The sequence below is a fragment of the Pseudorca crassidens genome, chromosome 1, assembly GCF_039906515.1.
Source record: "Pseudorca crassidens isolate mPseCra1 chromosome 1, mPseCra1.hap1, whole genome shotgun sequence".
NCBI lineage: Eukaryota > Metazoa > Chordata > Mammalia > Artiodactyla > Delphinidae > Pseudorca > Pseudorca crassidens.
The window spans coordinates 113,362,760-113,387,827 of record NC_090296.1 but is presented as its reverse complement, the minus strand read 5'-3'; the positions used below and the strand labels follow the sequence as shown (position 1 = coordinate 113,387,827).

General features: G+C 43.0%; 2 protein-coding genes and 1 pseudogene across 3 annotated transcripts in view; 2 read left to right on the top strand and 1 right to left on the bottom strand.

Annotated features, from left to right (window-relative positions):
- The first annotated feature begins 1,700 nt into the window (after nt 1-1,700).
- PDCD7 (programmed cell death 7) lies at nt 1,701-12,997 on the top strand. Of its 2 annotated transcripts, none has more exons than XM_067750461.1 (5): nt 1,701-2,579; nt 4,533-4,671; nt 9,529-9,765; nt 10,037-10,124; nt 11,823-12,997. In XM_067750461.1, the coding sequence occupies exons 1-5, from the start codon at nt 1,701-1,703 to the stop codon at nt 11,944-11,946; spliced, it is 1,467 nt and encodes a 488-aa protein (XP_067606562.1). In that variant the 3' UTR covers nt 11,947-12,997. The 2 variants fall into 2 exon arrangements, with proteins under 2 accessions (XP_067606562.1, XP_067606568.1); XM_067750467.1 differs by lacking the exon at nt 11,823-12,997 and adding an exon at nt 10,793-11,815.
- An 808-nt stretch (nt 12,998-13,805) lies between these two features.
- Nucleotides 13,806-25,068, top strand: part of UBAP1L (ubiquitin associated protein 1 like) — a 28,637-nt gene continuing 17,374 nt past the window's right edge. Inside the window, exons 1-3 of the mRNA XM_067750489.1 lie at nt 13,806-15,991; nt 21,032-21,103; nt 22,062-22,353. Coding sequence (XP_067606590.1) covers nt 22,234-22,353 — 120 coding nt within the window. The 5' untranslated portion in view covers nt 13,806-15,991; nt 21,032-21,103; nt 22,062-22,233. The remainder of the gene's footprint in view (nt 15,992-21,031; nt 21,104-22,061; nt 22,354-25,068) is intronic.
- On the bottom strand, nt 19,268-19,369 carry LOC137207449 (U2 spliceosomal RNA; annotated as a pseudogene).

Here is a 25,068-nt window from a genome sequence, read left to right as displayed (position 1 = left end):
TCACCACATATCTATCAGGTTGTCTAAAATAAAAAATAGTAAATACACAAAATGCTGATGAGAGTGCAGGCCAAATGGATGATTCATATATCGCTGGTGGGAATATAAAATGGTACAGCCACTTTGGAAAACAATGTGGCAGTTTCTTTAAAAACTAAACATGTAACTGGTGTATGACCTAGCAATTGCACTCCTGGGCATTTACTCCAGAGAAATGATGGTTTGTGTTCACATAAATACCTGTATACAAATGTTTATAGTAGCTTTATTCATGATAGCCCCCAAATGGAAAGAACCCAAATATTCTTCAGCAGGTGAATGATTACACAAAGTGTGGTTTCGTTTTATCCACACATTTTTTTTGCACACCTTTATTGCAATAAAAAGGAACACTGGGGGCTTCCCTGGTGGCGCAGTGGTTAAGAGTCTGCCTGCCGATGCAGGGGACACGGGTTCGTGCCCCGGTCCGGGAAGATCCCACATGACGCGGAGCGGCTTGCCCCGTGAGCCATGGCCGCTAAGCCTGCGCGTCCGGAGCCTGTGCTTCGCAGCGGGAGAGGCCACAACAGTGAGAGGCCCGCGTACCGCAAAAAAAAAAAAAAAAAAAAAAGGAACACTGATGCAAGAACCTGGATGTATCTCTAGAGGATTAGGCTGAGTGAGAAGAGTAAATCCCAAAAGGTTATGTACTGTATGATTCCATTTATATAACATTCTAGAAAGGACAACAGTTATAGAAATGGAGGATTAGTGGTTGCCAGAGGTTAAGGAAGGGAAGTGGGTATGGCTATAAAGGGGCAAATGAGGGATCCTGGTAGTATGGAAATGTTCTGTATCTTGACCATCAATGTCAACATCCCGGTTGTGATACTGTAATACAGTTTTGCAAGAGAAACTGAGTAAAAAGTACCCGGAATTTTGCGGTACTATTTATTACAACTGCATATGAAGCTACAATTATCTCAGAGTTTAATTTTTAAAATCTAATCATGTGGAGTGAATGGCCTTCCCTGTCCCTCCTGCTTAAAACCCTCCAGTGGTTTCCCACTGTTCTTAAGATATGAGATCCTGGACGCTACGATCTTGTCCACCTCCCAGGATCACCAGGCTCCCTTCAGGCTTTCTGTGCTCCATCCACACTGGCATTCTTTCAGTTCCCGCACCAGACCTACTCCTAGCCTACTAGGGGGCTTTTGTAAATGCTGTTCCCATTCGGACTGTGCGTCCCTCTCTTCTTTCTCTTCTATTTCTACGATTTAACTCATAATTACCCTTCAGACCTCAGATGGAGTCTCAAAGCCTTAGGACAACCTTCCCCAACCTCTTTAAATTTAATTTTCCTATAAGCTCTTCTTGCCCTTTTTTCCTCTTTGGTAGTACTTACATTCGCCGCTGCCCTTTTGCATTTGATTGCAGGATTACTTGATTAATGTGTTTTCTTTACTAGATAGGTAGTTCTACGAGGAGAGGAACTGTATCTGTTAGTCGCACTGCAAAGGGGCTAGCTCCTCACCTAGAATGCTCAGTAAGGACAGTATTTTTGAATTGAAGGGTTGAATGAACGCCCATCCATGCGCCGGGCTCCCTGGGTCGGGTGCGTCACACTTATGTCGCGCGCGGTATACGTCACTTCCTCCCGGAAGACACTTTCGCTGGGAACCACTCAGATTCCTGTCACTTCTCAGAATCCCTCCGTGGCCATGGCTCTGCCTCCCTTCTTCACCCCGGGTCGCCCGGGCCCGCCGCTCCCGCAGCCGCCGGCTCCCGCTCCCTTCGGCTGTCCGCCACCGCCGCTACCCTCTCCGGCTTTCCCACCGCCTCTTCCCCAGCGGCCTGGTCCCTTTCCGGGGGCCTCCGCCCCCTTTCTCCAGCCCCCGCTGGCTCTGCAGCCCCGGGCCCCCGGGGAAGCCTCCCGCGGGGGTGGGGGCGGGGGCGGCGGCGGCGGCTCCTTCTACCAGGTGCCGCCACCGCCGCTCCCTCCCCCGCCGCCCCAGTGCCGGCCCTTCCTAGGGAACGACGCCGGTGAGCGCCCGCGGCCGCCGCCTCCAGGCCCGGGGCCGCCCTGGAGCCCGCGCTGGCCTGAAGCACCGCCGCCGTCCGACGTGCTTGGGGACGCGGCCCTGCAGCGCCTGCGCGACCGGCAGTGGCTAGAGGCGGTGTTCGGAACCCCGCGGCGGGCCGGCTGCCCGGTGACCCCGCGCGCGCCCGCCGGCCCCAACCTGGGCGAGGTTCGGGCTCGGTTGCGCGGGTCCCTGCGCCTGGTGCGGCGGCTGCGCGACCTTGGCCATGCGCTGCGCGAGGCCGAGGCTGACGGCGTGGCCTGGGCACAGCTGCATGCGGAGGCACAGCCGCTGCGCGCCGAGCTGGCCGAGCGACTTCAGCTCCTGACCCAGGCAGCCTATGTGGGCGAGGCGCGGCGCAGGCTGGAGAGGGTCCGGCGCCGCCGGCTGCGGCTTCGCGAGAGGGCCCGGGAACGCGAGGCCGAGCTGGAGGCGGAGGCCACGCGGGCAGCGGAGCGCGAGCAGGAGATTGACCACTGGAGGGTCAAGTGCGTGCAGGAGGTGGAGGAGAAGAAGCGGGTAAGAGCAGCGGATGCACACGGGAGCAGGGGTAGTGGTGTTTGACACCCGATGGGGCTTGAGGCTTTGCACTGTCATTCCTCAGGGCTAAGCCTCTTTTTCCTCATCCGTAAAATAAAGAGATAGTTTGCCTTTCCGACCTCATATTTCCGTATTGGTTGCGTGTTAATGGTGTACAGTAAATAACACAAATGCTCTAGGTGCGCTGCAAAGTCCCATAAATACAAAGTATAGGATTGCATAGTGGTTTTGCAGGGATGACAGATCTGTTTTCTGCTCCAGCGTTCTGTCCACTTAGTAACATTCACGACGAACAAGAATCTGGGTCCTTGCGTCTTGTCCTGCTCTAGGTGATTTTAAGAATACAAAAAAAGAGAACTTGGGGCATTTTCTCAAGGAACATATACCCTAATTGGCTGATGGGGCACTAGTGATGATTTTCCCAGGATTCCTTTATTTACAAGTTCAACAATATCCCAAGTTCAACGATGGTATTTTTGAGCACTTACTCAAAACCTTGTAACAGTCTGAGAGGTAGGCAGTATTATTCCAATTTTACAGATTAGGAAATTGAGGCATAGAGAGGTTAACTTGCCAACAGTCACACAACCGGTTTGTGGCAGTTTCACTCCTGATTTGAGCCCAGATTGCTCGATTCCAAAGCCTACTGATCTCAAGTTTTAACTTAAGTAGAGGGCCAGGGTGAAACTGGAAATCAGTCAAATAGTTAAGGCATTCTCATTACTTTTGAATGCCTCTAGGGACTTCCCCTCTCCCTCCACTCTCCACAACCAGCGGGTACAGGCTTGTGTCCTCCTTGTGTCTGCTACAGCCCTGGAGTCTGATCCAACTCCCCTCTAAAGTATATTGATGGCAAGCTTTGTCTTCACACCTCCAGGAATATATCAGCGCTTTAAAGGAGAGTACTTGGAGGCAATGCCTTAACCTAAGGGAATATGAGTAAGTTCACCAGACATTTAATGTGGGCCCATTATGGCAGGCCCACTGCTGAGTGCTGGAAGTAGGGGTGAATAAGACATAGTGTTTGTCCTTGAGGGGCTTAGAGCACAATGGGGGATCATGTCTGTATAGCATGGTGTGTGTTAGGATTTCAACTGTAGGTGCTATAAAAGCCCAGAGAAGGAATATCTAATCCACTGGGGGAAGGTATCAAGGAAGGCTTCCCAGATGATATGGTGACATCTCAGCTGAGTCTTGTAGGAAATGTCAAAGCTAAGTGAAAGCAGCATGTGCAGTTCCAGAAACAAAAGAGTGAAACAGCATGGTGTGTCTGTAATGGTGAAACTATAGTGCTTATTTGACAGATGGGAAAGAGAGCTTTTAGGCAAAAGGATCCTCCCTACCACACACTGTGAGGGTACTGGAGACAGAGTCCTGTGAGTAGTGACTTGAGGAACCAGGGTTATTTAGCTTACATGTGAACCAACTTAAGAGAAAGATCGAGTCTTCAGATGTTTAAAAGGCTGTCATATCAAAGAGATCCTTGAGACTTTAGAGCATCGGGGCACAAACCGTGCTTAGGTTATCACTGAGAACATTGTAGAGTCCTAGGCCTTTCCAACCCCATTCTTTATCTTCCCTGCTAGTCTGAATCTTTGGATCCAGGAGTCTGCATTTTTAATAAGAGAGCCCCAAGTTAACAAGGTAAGTTGGAGGCAGATGTTCCTTGAACCACACTTTGAGAAACTCTGAGGAAGAAACAAAGGCAAGAGCCCACGTGGAAGCTGCAGAGAAGATAATCCCTTGGCTGGACCAATGTAGAGAGGAGTTGTGCATGGCTCAGGAAATTGGGATGTAGATCCAGTAGAGTCTTTCTTAACCTTGGGACTGTCTGATCCTCTGAAATCTCACGGCCAGGCAGATTTTCTCTGCTGTAAGGTTGTTACTCGTAAGGTTCCATACTGAGTCTCATGGGCTCTCTTTCTCATCCAGGAGCAGGAACTTAAAGCTGCTGCTGATGGTGTCCTATCTGAAGTGAGGAAAAAACAAGCAGACACCAAAAGAATGGTGGACATTCTTCGGGCCTTGGAGAAATTGAGGAAACTCAGGAAAGAGGCTGCAGCAAGGAAAGGTAACCATGGCTTTGCATTTCTTTCCATTCTTTACCCTAGCCCCCTCCTCCCCAAAATTGTTGAAGGAAAAATGCTTGATACTTCATTATTTTCACCAAGTAGGGTAACTAAGCTTATCAGCAGTACTTCAGAACTTTGGAAGTAGAAAGCCTCAGAAGGTATTTATCCCTGGTAGCCAAGATTGAAAAGGATGTGGGAACTCACCGCACTGTCTTCCTCTTTTTTTTACTTTTATAAAAAAATTAATTTATTTATTTTTGGCTGTGTTACTGCACATGGGCTTTCTCTAGTTGTGGTGAGCGGGGCTACTCTTTGTTGCAGTGCATGGACTTCCCATTGCAGTGGCTTCTATTGTGGTAGAGCACCGGCTCTAGGCTCACAGGCTTCAGTAATTGTGGCACGTGGGCTCAGTAGTTGTGGCTCGCAGGCTCAGTAGTTGTGGCGCACGGTCTTAGTTGCTCTGAGGCATGTGGGATCTTCCTGGACCAGGGATCGAACCCATGGCGCCTGCATTGGCAGGCGGATTCTTAACCAATGTGCCACCAGGGAAGTCCTGCACTGTCTTCCTCTTGACTCATCATTGCCATCCCAGGCATTCCTGGCCACACTTTTCTGAGTGAGGTTGGCGTGGCTGATCAAGCCCATATACCAAGGTGAAAGCTATTCTATCTTTACTTGGTGCTTCAGAAGGTGTCGAAAACTTAGCATGCTCCTTCATATACATTTCAAACCTGAAACATTGATATTTGTAGAGGTGTGAATGGTTGGACGGGGCAGGGAGTGCCCTGCAGACTGCATGGGTGTCCCTGGCTTACCTGCATGTCACTTTTGGACCCAGAGAACCTCAGTGGTCTCCTCTTGCCTCTAGAGGGAGCACTGGTTTTCTAGAAGTTCCCCAGTTGTGCTTTCCTGCCTGCCTAGATCCTTGCTCTTGCCAGTCTGTTTGTCTGGAGGGCCTTCAGTACCATCTTTGCCATTTTTAGCTCTCATTATCCTTCAAAAGTAAATACAGTAAATTCCATCCTTCCCCGATCTGGACTGAGGTGACCTACTGCTCCTTCTCATTTGCACCTGGCTTGAACAACATGCTGCCTTATTTAGTAGGCTGTAGGCCATTGACATTCACCAGGGATATTTGAGAGTACACAAATTAGCAAGTACCACAATAGCAAATGATCTGCCCTGTGTGGTTTAAAATATAATTGAAAACTGCAGCTCAGATCCTTAATAAAATGTCACTGGGACATGTGCATTCAGTGAGGCTCATTCACTAGCTAAATGATTAACTTCTACATGCCAGCCTCCAGACTGGCTGATTCAGATTCAGGTCTCAGAATCAGATGACCCCACAAAGCATTCATGAATCAGAAGGAGGTTGCATCTACTGTGTCTACCTCTATCTCTTAATTATAATAATGCAAAACCTGAGGGCTACTATTTCATATTCCCCTACTTCATGTCCTCCGTGAGCTGAGTGTTCAGTAAACTTATGCCAAGTGAATTTATTGTACAACACAATTTCTATTAGTCTGCCTCACTTTGGTCTGAAAGAAGGAAGAAATTTTAGGAGAAATTAAAATCTAAAATAAGCAGGCTCTGGAGTTAACTGACTTGAATGTAAAATGATTTAGTATCTAGTAACTGGTTTTGTTGGATACTTTAAAAGAAAAAGAGCAACTTTCTAAGTTCTCTCACTGTGCTGAGAAAATGAAGCTGGTTATGTAAGCAGGGCCACGTCTCAAAGTGTCTTATTTGCTAGGCTAGACTTCTCACCTATGCTTAAAGCTGAGTGGAACCATTGGAAGCTTTTAAGCAGAGATGACAAAGATCAGTGCTGGCAGAGTAGAGAAAGGTTTGGGGCTTCTAGGAGGGAGGAAAAAAGAGAGACTGATAGGGCTGTTGCAGTCTGAGCAGGGATAATATGGGAGTGTGAACTAAGAGTCAGATAGTGAGCTGGAGAAAAGTAAACAGATTTAAGAGATGTGAGTAGAGTGTGTGTGTGTGTACACATATAAGTAAATAACTTGGGGGAACTCAGCATGTGGGAGCTGAAGGAAAAAAATGACTTTCAGTTCTAGCTTGATCTATTGAATGAGTGATGATACCATTCTAATTGACCAGGAAAACAAGAGGGGGAACAGGCTTGGGGCTGATGAGTTCAGTTTGGGACCTGTTATGTTTGTGGTGCCTGTGGTACATCCTGGATAAGAGTTTATCAGCATGTTGCTGTAAGTAGGATGACCTTGAGGAGATTGTGCGGTGTGAGATGAGGCCCAAAGACAAAATCCTAGGGAATGTCAAAATCAAGATGGGTAAGGAGGAGGCCACAAAAGAGATCAAGAGAGGTCAGAGATAGGAGGAAAGTGTAGACCCCTTACTTTTTCTGGAAAGTGGCAAATGCTCAGAGAGATTGCATAATATTGGGCAGGTTACTTAAACTTCTCTGTGCCTTGGTTTTTCCTCACCTGTAAGAAGAGAATAGTGATGGTACCGATCCATGGGGTGTTGCAATGATTAAATTAGTAAACATGCATAAAGTGTTTAAGACAGTCCTGGCGGGCTTCCCTGGTGGCGCAGTGGTTGAGAGTCTGCCTGCCGATGCAGGGGACATGGGTTCGTGCCCCGGTCTGGGAAGATCCCACATGCCGCGGAGCGGCTAGGCCCGTGAGCCATGGCCGCTGAGCCTGCGTGTCCGGAGCCTGTGCTCCGCAACGCGAGAGACCACAGCAGTGAGATGCCTGCGTACCGCAAAAAAAAAAAAAAAAAAAAAATCCTGGCATGTAGTAAATGCTGTATAAGTGTTTATTATTATTATTATCAAGTAATATAAAGATTAATAAACATCCATGGGAATTAGTACCCAACAGGTTATTAGTGACTGGTGCTGGGTGCATTTCAGTGGAGTGGTATGGGTAGAGGCCAGACTAGACTAGATCAAAGAGGAGGAGATAAGAAAAGCAGACAGTGAGTCCAGCTTATTAAAAGTTTGCCTGTGAAGAGAAGCAGGAGGGATAGTTAATGGCTTGAGGTCCTGCAGGAAGTAGGGAGATTCAGATCCCAGATGGAGGAATTAACTTAAGTGGAGAAGGACCCATTTTCCACTGAAATGAAAACGAAGAGGGCAAGGATGGGTAGTAATGCAGATGAGTAAAGTCAGCAGCAAAAAATTAAGGGATTTCCTGGCTGATAGCCTCTTTTCTCTAGGGAAAATGCTAGATGGTTTGCTAAGAGTAGAGAAGTAAGGCTTTAGGAGGGAGGTGAATGTTTGAAATAATTGTTGTGAGGAATGAGTGAGAGCCAACCAGAGACACATGGGAGTATGGCTGTAGAGAGGTGCCATTATGGGCTGAGCTGATGTAACTATACACTGGCACTAGGTCACATAACCAAATGAGTCTGCAGTTGGCAGGTGGGCACAGAGCACAGGTCTATTGGGGTTTTGCTTAATGGGCGACCACACGTTTTGGTGAAATCTGATATATTAGATTGGAGGTTTTAGTGAAGCTGACAGAGTTTTGGGTAGAAAGTCAGAGAAGAGAATAATTGGGTTTAAGACTTCAGAGGTGGAAACTTTTTTCTGATCATGCCAAGGTCCAAAGACTGCACGAGGCCCTAAGGTATGGGTGGCTAAAGGGGAATAAAGGAGAAAGCATTGGTATCTAGGAGCTGCAGGAACTAGAGAAGTAATGGTAGAGGTGGAGGGAACCTAGATCATGTCGTTGCAGGTGGTCTGGAAGAGGATTGGTGGGGGGGGGCGTTTCAGAGGGAGAGTGTAATGGTGGTCAGGAGGGATCCATGAAAGGCTGAGGGGAATGAGCGCGGGTGGTGCAGGCCAGCACACCGAGATGGGAGCAGGCCACACCTTCTCAGGGGTCTGGAGGCACTTTGGGGCTGATGGCGTGTCTGTGTATTTTTGCTGTACTGAGAGATTTTAGTACTTGCAGCAGAGATTGTATGACCCAGAAGCCTAAAATATTCACTGTCTGGCCGCTTATGGAAAAGGTTTGCCAATCCTTAGTCTAGGTAAAGAAATGAAACAAAACCATGAAATTATTATGAAACAACAAAGTGACAGCTTAAATTTCTCAGTGCATAAGAATTTTGTGTGTATTTGGAAAATAATTGGCAACTTAGTAGAGATGGATTTGAGTTGTAGAGTTTCCATAGGTGGGAATGAGTAGATGAAAACTTGTTCAAGCCAAGAAATCATGACAAAATGATCTGAAGGAATGTTAGCCTCGGAGATGAAGATAGGAGAGCGAATTCTGCAACTACTTAGCTGCCGTGGTTGAGGGAAAAAAGAGTCAGACCTCCAAATCAGGGTGACCAACCATCACATCTGTCCCAGGACACTGGGTTTTCAGTGCTAAAACTGGACAAATGAAACATTTGGTCACCCTGCCCTCAGCAGCAGACTGTGAGGTTATTGTGGTTGGTTAAGTGTATTTCTCCCTCACTGTCCAAGTGTGCGCTCTCAGAAGTTCAGACTCAGTCAGAGGAAAACTTGTTTTTTAGTTGGGTCTAGGAGTCTGTGCTGTAGGAATTTCACAGTGAAGAAGTAAAAGACAGTTCCTCCCTTTAGTAGAGGAATTCTCCAACTGAAGGATCAAAACCATTAAGAAATAAACAAAATCAAAGGTTAAGTAGTGTGATACAGAAAGAGGAGTTAGTGAAAGTCAGGGGTGAAATTAATTGAAAACTCAAAAAGATCAAATTGAGACTTGAAGGCTGGTTGGAATTTGTAAACTCTAACCAAATTCATACTGTTAGTAGGACTTTGAGTCTGTTCATTAGAACATGGATTTGGGGATAAGAAAAAGTTGTATCTAAAATGTCATTTGCATCTCTTTGCCCAGGGGTCTGTCCTCCAGCCTCAGCAGATGAGACCTTTGAGCATCACCTTCAGCGACTGAGAAAACTCATTAAAAAACGCTCTGAATTATATGAAGCTGAAGAGAGAGCCCTCAGAGTTATGTTGGAAGGAGAACAAGAGGAAGAGAGGAAAAGAGAATTAGAGAAGAAACAGAGGAAAGAAAAAGAGAAATTTTTACTACAGAAGCGTGAAATTGAGTCCAAGTTATTTGGGGATCCAGGTAAGTTCCTCTGTAACCAGTGGAGAAAAGAAAAATACTAGATTGACAGCTCTTTTCCTCATGGATGATCTCCACCTAAGCTAAGAGGTGGTAGGCGACAAATTGGAAGGATCCTTTAGGATTTGAATTCTAAACTATATCCTGGAAATCAAGGATAAAGATGAAACACATTTGATCATATTGTATAATCATAGACTAAGTCACTTTGCCTTGAGAAATATGCTGTACATATGAAGCATGATGACATGGTATTGTGCCTTTTCTTTTTCAGATGAGTTCCCACTTGCTCACCTCTTGCAGCCTTTCCGGCAGTATTACCTCCAGGCTGAGCACTCCCTGCCAGCACTCATCCAGATAAGGTCAGAGGGGCATTCTCCATGTTTTCCTTCCCTTAGGTAGCAAGAAGCAGTCGACAAAGTGCTTATGTTGTTGAGGTCTATTACTATATCTTTTTTTTTTTTTTTTAGTTCCTTATGAGTTTATAGAATGTTTCCAAGTTTGAAGCATGCCACACACGTCTTGTTTAGTCCTCATCGGTTCTTGAGAAGTAGATGTCCCTATTTTAACAGGTGAAGACACTGAAACTCAGGTTGTGACTTGCCCTCTGTATTATCCCATGCTATAGCTGTTATGTTGACTTAAATCATTGACTTCCTTTTCCTAATTCTCTTCTACTGCTAAACAGACCAAGGAAAAGAAACCCTCCCTGTATACTCACCTGTGGAGACTGTTAACAAAGACCCACACTGACTTGTGAGTTCTTACAGGTCAAAGCCAAGAGAGCTAGGAACAAGGAGTCTCGCCTTAATCTGCAGTTACTAATGAGCTAGGTAAAGTTTTCAGTTCTGAGTCTCACTTTCCTCACCTACAAGGTGAAAATGATGGACTAGACTGTGGCCTTCAAATGTGAACAGTCGTACCCTCCCAAATGTAATCTTTTGAAAAATCAGTTTGTATAACAATGAATGAATGGGTTCCACAGGCAGTTTAAATGTGTTATTGACTGGAAGCACTTCGTTATTTCTAGACTCCCCAAAGCATCTACTTGGGGCCTAAGTGTCTTCAAAGCCTGATTTGAAAAACCACTGAACTAAGTGCTCTCTGAGGATCCTTCCAAGGTCCAACAGTACTCTTTAGCGCTGTTCTGGGAAAAGTGTATTTCTGGTTAACATACAAGTTTTAGCCTTTAAATATATTACAATGGGTTCTCGTTATTTACAGCAGCTATATTCTGTAAAACTGCAAATGCTGAATTAGAGAATACTGAACTGCTGCTCCTGAAGGAAATACAGAGCTAGGCTCCTGTGAGCCTTTGGCCACGACATTTTCATCAACTGATCAATACCTAACCTTGTCTTTCTTTTTAAAGACAACTTATTTAATACATACTGTTGATTCATCAACATTGAACTCATAGCTAATGGCACTATAACTCATGCCTGAAGGTAGCTTATTTAACATACGTGTGTTCTCCATGAGGCATATCACAGCCTTCTAATGCTAGCTATAGCACTCCAGCACTGTACTCGGGAGCCATTTTAAACAGCAAAATGCCAATAGCACAAAAATTTGAAGAATGTGGTACTAAACAGACTACAGAAAAGATACTTGTTGACAGTAGGGGAGCTGAAAAGAAGAAGGCAGAGTGTCACCTCGTTCCACCACAGTTGGGAACATGCCTTTTGGTGACTCAGATTTTTCACTGCTCTGTGCATGTTGGCAAGTAACCAGGGAAGCACCATGAGTAATGATTTGTGGGTTACAAATCAATTTTAGTGAATAGCCAAATTTGCAAATACAGAATCTGCAAATAATGAGGATCGACTGTATATTCATTATTTGGTTATCCATAAAATATAAGTTATTTGGCGTTTTTTCCCACTTACATATATGTACATTTAAGAAATAGTCTTTTGCATAATTTCTAGAAATCAAGTTCTTTAATGGACTCATATCGGTCATTTGAAAGCAAAGTCCTGTAATAGAATATTTAGTTGCTAACATAGTGCTTGGAATGAAACAAAAATAAACAGTTGTTCTGTAATGTTCTCATTAAGGCATGATTGGGATCAGTACCTGGTGCCATCTGATCATCCCAAAGGCAACTCCGTTCCCCAAGGATGGGTTCTTCCCCCGCTCCCCAGCAACGACATCTGGGCAACCGCCATTAAGCTGCATTAGTAAAGATGCTCCAGGAGTGTCGTCCAGCCAAGGCTCTTTCCAGCTCTAAGTATTAGTGACGCTGCCATCTTCTTGTACTGTAGTATAAATCACAACCTCTAAACTCCACGTGGCATTGTCCTACCCAGAAGTTACGTTTTCCTTCTGTCCTCTGTCCTGGCCAAGGTGCCTCTTGAATCAGGAGATTAATATGGTTCCTCAGGAAAGGACCTAGGTGAACTGAGGTTTTTACGACAGGCAGTGGCCTTGGTTCATGAAATTCGCCTCTGTTTTGAGGGGCTTGGTCCAGATTGATTTATAAGTTTACTTTTATCTTTCTTGTGTGGTGATGGATAAGTATACGCTATACACTCATACCCTCGACACAGGTGTGCACTGGGTAGATTTAGCAGTCCCTTCCCCAGTACTCCTTGTTAAAGCAAGCTTGATGCAAAACCTCCTTACCTTTCTTACCCAGAGAGCCTCCTAACTTCCAGGAAGAAAGGTCAGAAATGCTTTATCTTCAGTTTTGTGAATCCCACTTTTGGTGCAGCTGGAGAGGCTCGGCTGCCAGAAAAGCTGGTGGCCTTGTCTGGTAGTCAAGTGGAGAACTTGGAAAGCCTGAAGAGTACCTGTACCCAAACTGGATTGTGTTTTAATGGATGATGGCTGCATTTTCCCCATATTAGAAGGATCCTAATGAAAGCACCTGCTTTTTAAGTTCCTAGAGGTCTGGTTGTTCAGAATCTGCAAGGATAAAAATTAATTTCCTTATGGGAGTGGGACCTTGATTAACCTCACTCAGTCACATTGTGGGAGCTGGTATAGTGGAAATTGTGGAATTTTCTTAGGAACTCAAGCTTCCAAAAATATACATGTAATTTAAGCTGGGGGAAAAGCAGATAAAAATAATAAAATTTATTTTTTTATACTCATTAATAAATGCTTTTGTGCCTGGAGATGATCAGTCATATAACATGTCAGGTTTTTTGTTTTATTTTGTTTTCCTTTTTGCCATTTATTGTGTTATTTATATTTCCAAAAAGCTAAATAAATATCATTTTTAGTTTGAGCCTTTGCCCCCAATTTGTTGCCTCCCAAATCACTACACACTCTTTCACATTGATGAAAGACATTTACTGCAAAGTTCAAATTTATTAACTAGGCATTTGTTACCGGAAGGTGAATCTCAAGCACCAAACTTTTTAGGCGGTATCCAACTCTGGATAAGCAGGAAAGGACGTCTCAACTTTGGAAGTGATTTCATGTACTTGGAAGCTCTTGGATACAAGATGCTGACACATTTGTCCCTTTTTTGTTGTTTCGTTTGCACTGTTTATATGTTATGCATTACAGAGTTAACAGGGTATGAGGGCCAGCACTCCTCTAAAGTGTTTCTAAGCTCATAAACCTCAGAATCTGATGTGATTAGCCTCACATAACCCCGTAGGCCTGTGTGCCCTTTTGTTATAAATCTCCACCATTTTCTGATGAGATGCAGGAAGAGTAGAAATAAAGGATGAATTGTACAATGTATGTTTGGTGTCCAGACAGCCTTGCCACTAAGATACCTGTATTGATGGGGTTAGGGAGTGTGGAGCAGGGACTCAGGAAAACTCAGGCAGCAGAACCCAAGGAAAAGAAAGCATTTAACTTCAGGTGGAAAAAACCATTCCCTCTTCCCTCTCATTCAGCTTCTGCAAAGTTTTAATAAAGTGAGCATTATTTTTATTATTTGTTTGGTCTTTTGTTAAGTTATTCCTAGTTTATGCCCTGTGTAGTGGTGGTGGCAGCAGCCACTGGTACTTGAAGGCAGCTGTCCCCAACCTTTTTGGCACCAGGGACTGGTTTCGTGGAAGAAAGTTTTTCTAGGGACCAGTGTTGGGGAGGGGAGTGGGGGTGGGGATGGTTCAGGCTGTAATGCGAGCGATGGGGAGCCGCAGATGAAGCTTTGCTCACTTGCTCACTCGCTCGCTGCTCACCTCCTGCTGTGCAGCCTGGGGGCGGGAGGTGGGATGTGGGGTGTGTAGGGGACCCCTGCTTTATAGGTTCAGAAAGAAAGACTTTTAAAAAATATATATTTACTTATTTTGGCTGCTCCGGGGGTCTTAGTTGCAACATGCAGGATCTTCGTTGGGGTGCGTGGGATCTTTTTAGTTGCTGCATGCGGGCTTCTTAGTTGCGGCATGCAAACTCTTAGTCGTGGCAGGCATGCGGGATCTAGTTCCCTGATCAGGGATCGAACCTGGGCCCCCTGCACTGGGAGCTTGGAGTCTTACCCACTGGACCACCAGGGACGTCCCAAGAAAGACTTATAGTAGTGTCTTTAATGAATTGTACTCCTGAGAATATGGACAGTATCATTGTAATCTTATCCTACAGTCTTTTTAATTGTGGAAAATTTCAAATATTAAAAAGTAAAGAGAATGGTATAATTTTTTTCATCATCTGACTTCAAATAATGGTCAACTCTTGACCAATCTTGTTTTATCTGTACCCCTACCAATCACACTGGATTATTTAGAGGCAAATCTCAGATGCCATATTACTTCATAGGTGTTTATGTAGCTCTAAGACATTTAAAAAATTTAACCACTGCTATTATTGCACCTAAAGAAATGAATAACTCCTTAGTATCATCAAATATTCAGTCAATGTTTAAATTATCTCATAAATGTGTGTTTTACACTTTGTTCCAAATCAAGATCTGGATGCAATCTATGCATTGTTGTTGGTTGATGTGTCTCTTAAGTTTCTGATAACCCATAGGTCTCTCTTTCCTTCTTCCTATGTACTGTTGCACTTTCACTCCCTTGCAGTTTATTACTTGAAGAAATCAGATCATTTTTTTCCTAAAGAGTTCCCAGTCTGGATTTTGCTAACTGCATCCTTGTGATTACATGTTCCTCTATTCCTATAATATAATGATTAGACAGAGCTGTACTGTCTAATATGGTAGCCATGTATGGTTACTGGGGACTTGAAATTGAGTTTGAACTGAAATTGAGTTTGATTTGCCATGTACAATTACACATGTGGTTCACATGTTTCTATTGGACCACTCTGATCTAAAGGTTTGATGACATTAAGATTGGGATTTTCTGGCAAGAGTATTTCATAGACCTGGTGTGTACTCCGTTTAGGAGGACTAATTGGTTGTCTTATTTTGTGATCTTAGCAGCCATTGACATTCAAGACCTAGACACACTCATTTGGATTTGCAAAATAGTGATCGTTTAATTATGCCCTTATTTCTTTAATTATCAGCTGGAATATACTAAAAGGAGAAACATCCCCTCATCAACTATTTGGTTACCCTGGGGTACAATTTGTATAGAAAAGGCAAAAAAATAAATACATGATTTTATTTACTAGTTTTCAAAATAATGAGGTAGTTCCATAGCATCCTCCAAAAGTTACCAGTGAATTTTTTTTTAAGTATCATTATGAACTCAGATCTAAATGTATTTGTCTTTTAGTCCATTGTTTTTATCTTTTTTTATTAATTGCCTCACCTTTGGCCAGTGGGAGCCTCTTTTAACTCCACTCCTGAGTTCCCACTTAATCCCAGTATTCTGTTCCAAGTTTATCTTGCACATTTCCTATCCCTGACCTATACCTATATTCTCTATGTATTGAACATAAATTAATGAAAATAGAGAATTAAACTCTTTCAAAGACTAACTAGAAATGTGTTGATTCATCATGTCGTATATGCAAGAAATTTGTTTATCTTGACAAATTTCCAGGAGACCCTGGATATGTGAGAAACTAACAAAAGCGTTTATTTTTAAGAAATTAGGTAAATACAGGGAAGATTGGAAAATGAAAGAGATTAGTTGTATGTTAAATACTAAGAGTGTTCAACGGGAGTGCCTGAGTTTATGACGTCAAAGAATTTGCTACAGCCACCCAACTTAATCACTTTAAAACCATTCATGTTCCTATGTCCACGTGACTTTCGTGCAAGGATGTATCAAGAAGCTTAGCTGAGATTATACCATCTGTTGTAGCAATTCACTTCTACAAGTTTTGTCTACAGAGAAGCTATCCTGGGAATTACAAGGTAAGTACAAAATATGTCTTGTTCCATTCAAATAAGAATAATATATATAGAAGGAATGTGAATGCTGTGAAGTAGTAGCTGTGGTAGAATTTAGGAACTAGAGATTACATTTCCAAGCATTTCTAGCTAAGTTTTTTTTAAAAATTGCTTATAACAAATAAGCTGTTCCTGCATAATTAACTTTTTCCTTTTGAGTGCACGCAGCAGTAGATCCCGACTTGCCACACCTGGCTATCCATGAAGAATTTGTTTCCATTTGCTTTGTGGAATAAACTGGGTTTTTCATAGTCTCTGAAGCAAAGATTGAAGTCTTTGAGGCAATTGGTGTTAGAGTGGATTACTATGCAGAGCAGTAGACATTTTCCAACTTCATTAACTCATTCTTGCTGGAATGTGGTTACCAGGATTTGAACAGTGTTCTTGGGAAATGATTTCTATTTACCATTTTCGAGGTACAATGTTAAATGTTGGAGACATAAAAAGGGGGCAAACAGACAGGATTCCTGCCCTCCTGCAGTTAGTGTAGAGTAGAGAAGCTTAATGATTATACAGATAATTAAAGTCAGTTATAATTGTGATAAGCACTACAAAGAAAAAGTACTTAGTCACAAATTTATATTTTTCACTGTTCAAATTTTTTTAAGTGCCTGTTGAGGCTCAGATAATTTGCTAATAAGTACAAGGGCTCTAATGGTGAGCAAAATACCAAATACTCCCTAATGCAGGTTTTGAGGGAGATAGATATTAATCCAACAATCATAAAAAATGTGCCAAGTGCTTTGAAGGAGAGCTACGGTTCCATTAGATTGATTAGGCCTCCCACCCTTTTTTTCCCTCAAACAGTGTTCTGTAATGCTTTTAGGTGAAATAATACAAAATATCTGTGTATCATATAGTAAGGGTAAGAATTCATTCAGTTTATGTATGTATATGCTAGGTCACAAAGTCAAATATATTTCATTCTGTGGGGCACAGTAGAAAAAAATCTTGAAAACCAACGTACTAGTTGGATTGATTCAAGTTTGGGTGTCAGGGAAAGCTTTTTTGAGGAAATGCTGTTTCAGCAGAGCTCTGAAGAATTAACTAGTGGGAAGAGACAAAGAGGAGCATAGCAAGTATCTGGAGCAGCATCCACAAAGGCCCTCTGGGGGGCCAGGAGACCAAGGCAAGTTGAAGGCCATCATGGCTAGAGTAAGCAAGTGAAGGAGAAGGGGCCAGACACTGTAAGGCTTTAGAATCCCTTGTCAGGAGTTTACTTTTACTCTGAGAGTAGGTGGGAACCACTGGAGGCTTTTAAACAGTGGAAATGGCTTAGTTTGCTGTTTTGAAATGATCATTTTCATCCCAGTATGTGGAACAGAATCATAAGGCATGAGAGGATACATGGACATCAGTTGTCTGAGTGAGAGATAACGGGGGCTTGGATTTCCACGGTAGCAGTGGAGGTAGCATGAAATGGCTAGATTCCAGAGATTTAGGAGAGAAAACCTGGCAGGGATTTGAGATGGGTGGCAGTGAAGGAGAAGAAAGTATCAGGGGTGAGTCCCAAGCTTGTGTGCCCCTTAGACGTTCCTTGAGACAAGGAATACTGGAGGAGGAGGAGCAGTTTAGGGGAGGGGAAGATCAGAGTTCACTTTGGGTAAGTTGAGTCTGAGGCACCCTTGAGACATCTTGGAGGACATGCCTCAAGGGCAGTTGTGTTGTGAGTTTGATCTTAGAAGAGCACTGGAGAATTTAATGTGTGAGTATTAGATTATTGAAGCTATGGGCAAGGATGAAGTCATTTTGGGAGTATAGTGGACACCTTTAGAAAATAATACTAGTGTCATTGTGGGGACTCCATGTATACCAATTACTACAATCCCCACCTACCCAGCCCCTTGCCCCAGGCTCAGATGTGGCCATATGGGCACAGACCCATGGACTGCTGATGGAAAGGTCCTGGATTATGCAGTTTGTTGAAGCATGCATAGACTGGCTTTCCTAATATCCCCATTGTCCCACCCTCACCCCATCCCTTCAGACCCCTTCAGGGCTTTCTCTGCCTACTGAATGGGATTAGCACTCAGCCTGAAGTTCAGCACCCTCCCCAGCTCCACCCCAATCTACCCCTTCGATCTTACTGCAGACAGCTTCTCAGCACAAAGGATATACTTGAGTCAAGCAGCTTGTCTCCCCCTCACTCTGCCCTGCCTCTGCTCCCTGGCTTAAGCTGTTCTCTCCGTGGAGTTATGCTCTCCACCCAGCCTTTTCCCTGCTCACAGGCTGTTCTCCCACCCTCCAGGGTCCAGATCAAGTCCCATCTTTCCTGAAGTTTCCCCAACCCCCCATAAGGACTAGAATATTCTCCTCCCTCTGAAGAATATCATCATTTAATGATCTGTACCTCTTATTTTGTATTTAGCAGATGCAGATGTGACCGTCATTTTAGAATATGTTCTAACTAGATCACGTCTTGCACTGTAGCCCTTGCTGCTATTAAGAGGTGTTTCCAGAATCCTCAAACTCTTAAATTACTCTAGAAGCAAGTATAATGCTGAGTAGAGAATATCTGTTAGGATGCAGGTGCTGGGGCAGAGGGAAGGAAGCAGGAGGCTGGCCCTGTACTTGCTCATTGGACAGGCAGTTCACACTTGGGACTCAGCACAACTGTGGTCCTTCCCCATAGCTAAAAATTCTAATGATAGCTGAAAATGTGAACAATAAATCTGAGAATGCCAAAACTTCCTAACTTTCATGTATCCCCTACAACTCCCTACACTCAAAGGTCCCCTGTAGGAACAGGTTGATGGGGCAGATAACTTACTGATCGCACTGAAAGCTGTCTGATCCTGTAGCATAAAGACTCAATGCCAATATGATGGGAAACTATCTCCCAACATGGGGTGGAGAAGCCTTTTGAGTCTTACATACAGTAAGACACTGACAAAAGAGGGCAGAGAGTAGAAATGAGGGAATTAAAGGATTTGCCCATCTGGCCTCATTTGACCTCTCTGCGCTCAGATTATCGACTCTACCTCCTCACATGATGCTCTCATGTGGGTGTGGTGATGACCCCAGTGACCCCGAACAGCAGGGCTTTGCACCATCCTGGTAGGGATGACATTGTATTGAGCCAGGGAGCCACTCCCTGGTGTGGGCTCCCTGCTAAGCCCTGATTATTTGCAAAATGCCAGACTGTGGTCAGGAGTCTAGATTTAAGTGTACATTATAGGCAGTCATGAAATTGAATTATGTGAATGAGTTTTGCTTTGTTTTTTAAGGCAAGAATATTTAATGTGGTCTAAAATACATAAAAAAGCAAATCCCTGGCTGTTGTGAATATAATTAAACTAACAGCTACTACACTTGATCTTAGCCAAAAGGCTCAGAAGCTATGTGCGAATTTTTAATGCTTAGATTTCAGCTTTAGTAGATACTGTTGACTAATAATAATTGACTTTCTCACCAACAGTGCATGAGAGTCCCAGATATTCCACAACCTCATCAACACTTGATATTGTTAGGCTTTTAAAAATTTTAACTCTTCGTGTGTGTGTGTGTGTGTGTGTGTGTGTGTGTGTGTGTGTGTGTAGTGTTATCTCATCGTTTCATTTTGCAGTTCACTGATGACTAATGAGGTTAAACAACTTACATGTTTATTGGCTATTTGGATATTCTCTTTTGTGAGGTGCCTGTTAAAATCTCTTGCCTATTTTGGGATCTTTTTCTTATTGATTTGTAGAAGTTTTTTGCATATATTGGATATGAGTACTTTGTCAGCTATGTGTGCTACAAATATCTTTTCCCCCTCTGTGATTTGCTTTTTCACTTAATGGTATGGTGATGAATGGAAGTTCTTAACTTTAATGTAACTCAATTTATCAGTATTTCCTTTATGGTTAGTCTTTTTTGTAACCTTTTATGAAATGTTTGCCTTTTCTAAGGCCATAAATATATTCTCCTATTTTATCTTAAAGCTTTTTTTACCTTTCACATTTAGATGTACAGTCTATCTGAAATTGACCTTTGTTTATGATATGAGGTAGAGGTCAAGATTTTTTTTTTCTAGGTGAATATCCAGTTGGTCCAGAACCATTTATTTAAAAGACCTTCATTTTCCTACTGCTTTGCAGGGCCAGTTTTGTCATAAATCAAGGATCCATATATGTGTGGATCTGTTTCTGGACTTTTTTTTTCTGTTCTATTGGTCTCTTTGTAAGCTCTTATGTCAATACCACACTGTATTAATTGCTTTCACTTTAAACTAAGTCTCGACATCTGATAGTATAAATCTTCAACTGTGTTGCTTCTTCTTCATGATTGTCTTGGCTTTTCTTGGCCCTTTGCATTTTATTTAAATTTTAGAATTAGTTTGCCAATTTACACCAAAAAATGTGGTGGAATTTTGATACGTGGGATCTATAAATCAATTCAGGGAGAATTGATATATTTACAATATTGAGTCTTAGACGCCATGAACGTGGTATGTTCCTCCATTTAATCTAATGTTTTATAGTTTTCTGTGTAGAAGTCTTATAAATCTTGTGTTAGATTGAGTCCTAGGTAATTAATGCTAATATAAATGGTATCAATCTCTAATGAAAAAATTTTAAAAAATTTTATTTTATGTTGGAGCATAGTTGATTAACAATGTTGTGTTAGTTTTAGGTGAACAGCAAAGTGATTCAGTTATACATATACATGTATCTATTCTTTTTCAAATTGTTTTCCCATTTAGACTATTACAGAATATTGAGCAGCATTCCCTGTGCTAAACAGTAGGTCCTTGTTGGTTATCTGTTTTAAATATAGCAGTGTGTATATGTCAATCCCAAACTCTAACGAAATTTTTAAAAGATAACATTTATGTGGTTTGTTTTTTTTATGTAGAAATACAATAGATTTTTGTATATTGACCTTGTATCCAAAGACTTGCTAAATTACCTTACTATTCTTTTGGATTTTCTACATATAAATATGTCATCTAGAAATAATGGTGGGTTGGTTTCTTTCCAATCCTTATACTTTTGTTTTATTTTTCCCTCTCTTTTTGCACAGGCTAGTACCTCCAGTGCAGTGTTGAACAGAAGAGATGATGAGGACATCTTTGTCTCATTTCCAATCTTGGGGGTATATTTTAATATTTCACCATTAAGTGGGATGTTTGCTTTAAATGTTTTAGAGATTTTCTTTGTTAGGTTAAGGAAATTCTCTTCTATTCTTAAGTTGCTAAAAATGGTTTATTGTTTCTTAAAATCATGAGTGGATATTGATTTTATCAAGTGCTTTTTCTGCATCTATGGAGATAGCTAATTATACACTTTTTCATTTTTATTCTATTGATATTTATCTTTATTCCCATTGATTAATTTTGGAATGTTAATCCAGTCTCTCATTCCTGAAATAAACTCAACCTGGCAGTATTGTATTTTTCTATCCATAATTATTTTTGATAAGATTTTTGCATTTATTTTCATGAAATATCAGCCTCTAATCTTCTTGTCAGGTTTGGTTTTTTTTTTTAACATTAAAAAAAATTAATTAATTAATTATTTTTTGGCTGCATTGGGTCTTCATTGCTGCACACGGGCTTTCTCTAGTTGCGGCGAGCAGGGGCTACTCTTCCCTGTGGCGTGCGGGCTTCTCATTGCGGTGGCTTCTCTTGTTGCGGAGCACGGGCTCTAGGCGGGCGGGCTCAGTAGTTGTGGCTCGCGGGCTCAGTAGTTGTGGTGCGTGGGCTTAGTTGCTCCACAGCATGTGGGATCTTCCTGGACCAGGGCTTGAACCCATGTCCCCTGCATTGGCAAGCGGATTCTTAACCACGGCGCCACCAGGGAAGCCCCCAGGTTTGGTATTAAGGTGATGATGAAATCAAAACAAGTTAGGATGTATTCCTTCTTTTCTGGAAGAGTTTGTGTAGTTTGATATTTCTTTCTTAACCATTTGGGTGCAAACTTGATGAAATGCTTTAGAACTAGTGTTGCAAACCGTGTTTTGGGAAGAAGTGGTCTAGAGAGCAAAACTTAAACATGAAATAGTCAGTTGCTGTCGGTTTGAATGCTCTTGTTTTATTCATTTCCTCCCTTAGGCAGCACGGGCCTTTCCCTTCCTGGCTCTGTGGGGCTCCGCGAAGTCACCACATAGAAGAGCAGTGAGCCATTTGAGACCTGGGCCTGGTCCTCAGGAATTCGCTCTCTCCCTGCCAGCAGGAGGCCTGCCCCAGCCCTGCTCAGCCATCTCCACCATCTTCCTCTGACAGAATGAATGCCCTGGATGGTGTCCCCTTCAAGGTGCCCAAGGGCTTTGTGATAGGCACAGAGCCCCTCCCTGGGCCAGAGCTCAGTGTCCCAGACTGCAGGGAGCTTCTGCTGGGTTCTATGGTAAGTATATCTCTCTTTCTGTCTTCTCATCCCTGGGTCTCTGGGTCTGATGCTGAGCCTCATTAGGTCCCTTGTTCCTTGATTTTAACTGGCAGCCAGTCCTGTTCTGGTATATTCTAGGAAGTTCGGAAATAACCCAAGAGGAAAATATATTTCATGAAGAAGGCTAGTGTCCTGGTGTTGGGGGCTATTTAGTGGGTCTTATTTTAAGTTTAGAATAACTGGAAGGTTGCCTATATAGAGTAACTGAGAGTCATAGCAAGGATGCTCCAATTCCTCTGTTCTCTATCAGCCTGCTGCCAATTCTAAAATTCCACCATTAGAATCACTTAGTTGGGCTAACATACTATCTCCAGAATCCTCCATTAAAATGCAGACAGTTACATGGGACACATCAGAAGGGATTACTATTCCACAGACCCCAAGCACATCTACCCTGGGGGCACCCTTGAGGCACCCCTTGCCCCACAGCTCACACACTGGGATATGCACCCAGTATATATGGTGGTATCACATACCCTCAGGATAAACATGATTATTTAACTTCCAAGTGAGTCAAATTTACTTGAAGATTTAGGAGGAAACCTATTGCATTTATATTATAACACAGATGTATCATGGGGTAGAAGGCAAAATTCACATGAATTTTTAAAAAATGAAAGAAAAGGCTTGCAGAGAACTGTGGAGCTGGTGTTGGATCTCTTGGGACTGAGTCCTCGGGCTCTTCAGTCCTCAGTCAGCGCTGTGTGAGCTAACTTTGTAGGAAAGTTTGAAGATCTAGTTCAGCTCTCATTCACTTTTGCATATGAGGACCTGAGGCTCAGAGAAGGGAAATGATTTGTCCAAAGATAGTGGCAGTGGCAGGACTAAAACCCAGGTCCTGACTCTAGATCATTTCCTGATAGCTAAGAGAAGGATTGGAACATGAGAGCCATCAGACAGATAATGTTCGAGGGCAAAAAAAAGGGTTGTGGGAAGTGAGGTGCAGAGAGCATAGTCCAGGAAGGAGAGGCCTGGGGAGGGTCAGGTAGAGAGGCATGAGTGGCCTCTGGGGACAGGAGCAGGAGACTTATCTGCAGACCCTGGAGTTGCACTTAAGCTCCTTAGGACCCAGAACAGAAATAAGCTTTGTAAAGCCCAGAGCACAGTGTCCAGTGGCCCACGCTCTGTGGGGCAGGAGTTCTTGCCCTCCCCAGGCAGCCTGTGCTGTGGGCCCTCTGGCAGTAGAGCCTGTATTGTTGGGAAGAGGAACTTGCTTTAGTAAACTCCAGGGGAGGTAGACTATCACAACTTTTCCCTCTCTGCTGGGCTCAAGGCAAGCTGGGAAGAGGCTATTCTGAAGGTTATTTCTCCTCGAAGCAGAAATGTGTACCCTTCTGCCAAGTCTATGTCTAGTGTCCTAGCCCATGTGCTGGCCCTGGCTCCGCCTCCTGTTCTCAGGGTGGGCATCTGTACTCCCTTGTGCCTGTTTCCCTTCCTGAGCCTCCATTTCTTTTACTGCTGTGGCAAATAATCAAATAGAGACTCCAAGTATGATTTACAGCCTCTCCTGGTCAGTCTTCCAAATGTACTGGGCTGTATTCCCAGTGTTTGGAACTTGAAACACATTTTCCCATAGCAACAATGTTATAGCTAGTAGTTAGATTATCAGATGAACCTGTAGTGGCCTAAGAGAAAAAAAGAAAAAAATAGCTACCATTTATTGAGCACCTGCTATGCACCAGGCCCATGCTAGGTGCTCTTTATACGTTCACTCTTCTCTCTCATTTTTATGACCCGTTTAGCAGGTGGGTGTTCCTTCCCCATGGCACAGGAAACCAAAGTTTCCACCCAGGTGACCAACAGGGTCATGTGGCTTGTAAGTGACACAGCCAGGACTCCAACGTGATCAGACCCCAAAGCCCATGTCCACTCCCTGTACCCTACTGCCTTCCCAAGGAGCCTCAACAAGTCTGTGTTTTGTTGTTTCATCATAGTTTCATCATCCCTTTAATCAGAGTTAATTTCCCTTTTGTCAATTAAAATTTTTAGAAAGAAAATATATTCATACAGTTTGAAATGAAATACATATATATACATGTATATAGATGTATATATAGGTATAGCACAAGGGTCAACAAACATTTTCTGTAAAGAACCAGATAGTAAAAACTGGCAATTACTTAACTCTGCTGTTGTAGGGAGAAAGGGCCATAGACATTACAGAAAGTAGTATGGGTATGGCTGTGTTCCAATAACACTTTATTTATAAAAACAAAGTTGGAGGTCGGTTTGGCTCCCAGACAGTTTGCCTACCCTGAAAGAGTGAAAAGCCTTCCACTGACACCTTCCCATCTGTCCTGTCCCCACCTCACTGGTGACCTCTGTTACTCATTTTTTAAAATGTATTCTTCTGGAGATTCTTATGTGTGTATATAAAAGCAAATACAGCTATTTCCTCCTTTTTTACACCAAGGGTAGCACTTTATATACACTGTTTGTCTTGATTTTTTTCACCTAATATATTTTAACACCTTCCATATCAATACATAGAAAGCTTCTTCACTTTGTTTTTCACTGTATTGCGTTAAATGAATACATCGTACTTTATTGAATGAATCCCCTCTTGATGGACACTTAGGTTCTTCCCAGTCTTTGGCCATTACAAACAATGCTGCAGGGAAAGACTATGCAGATGTCCTTTTGAATTGAAGTGTGTTGCCATATTGCTCTCTA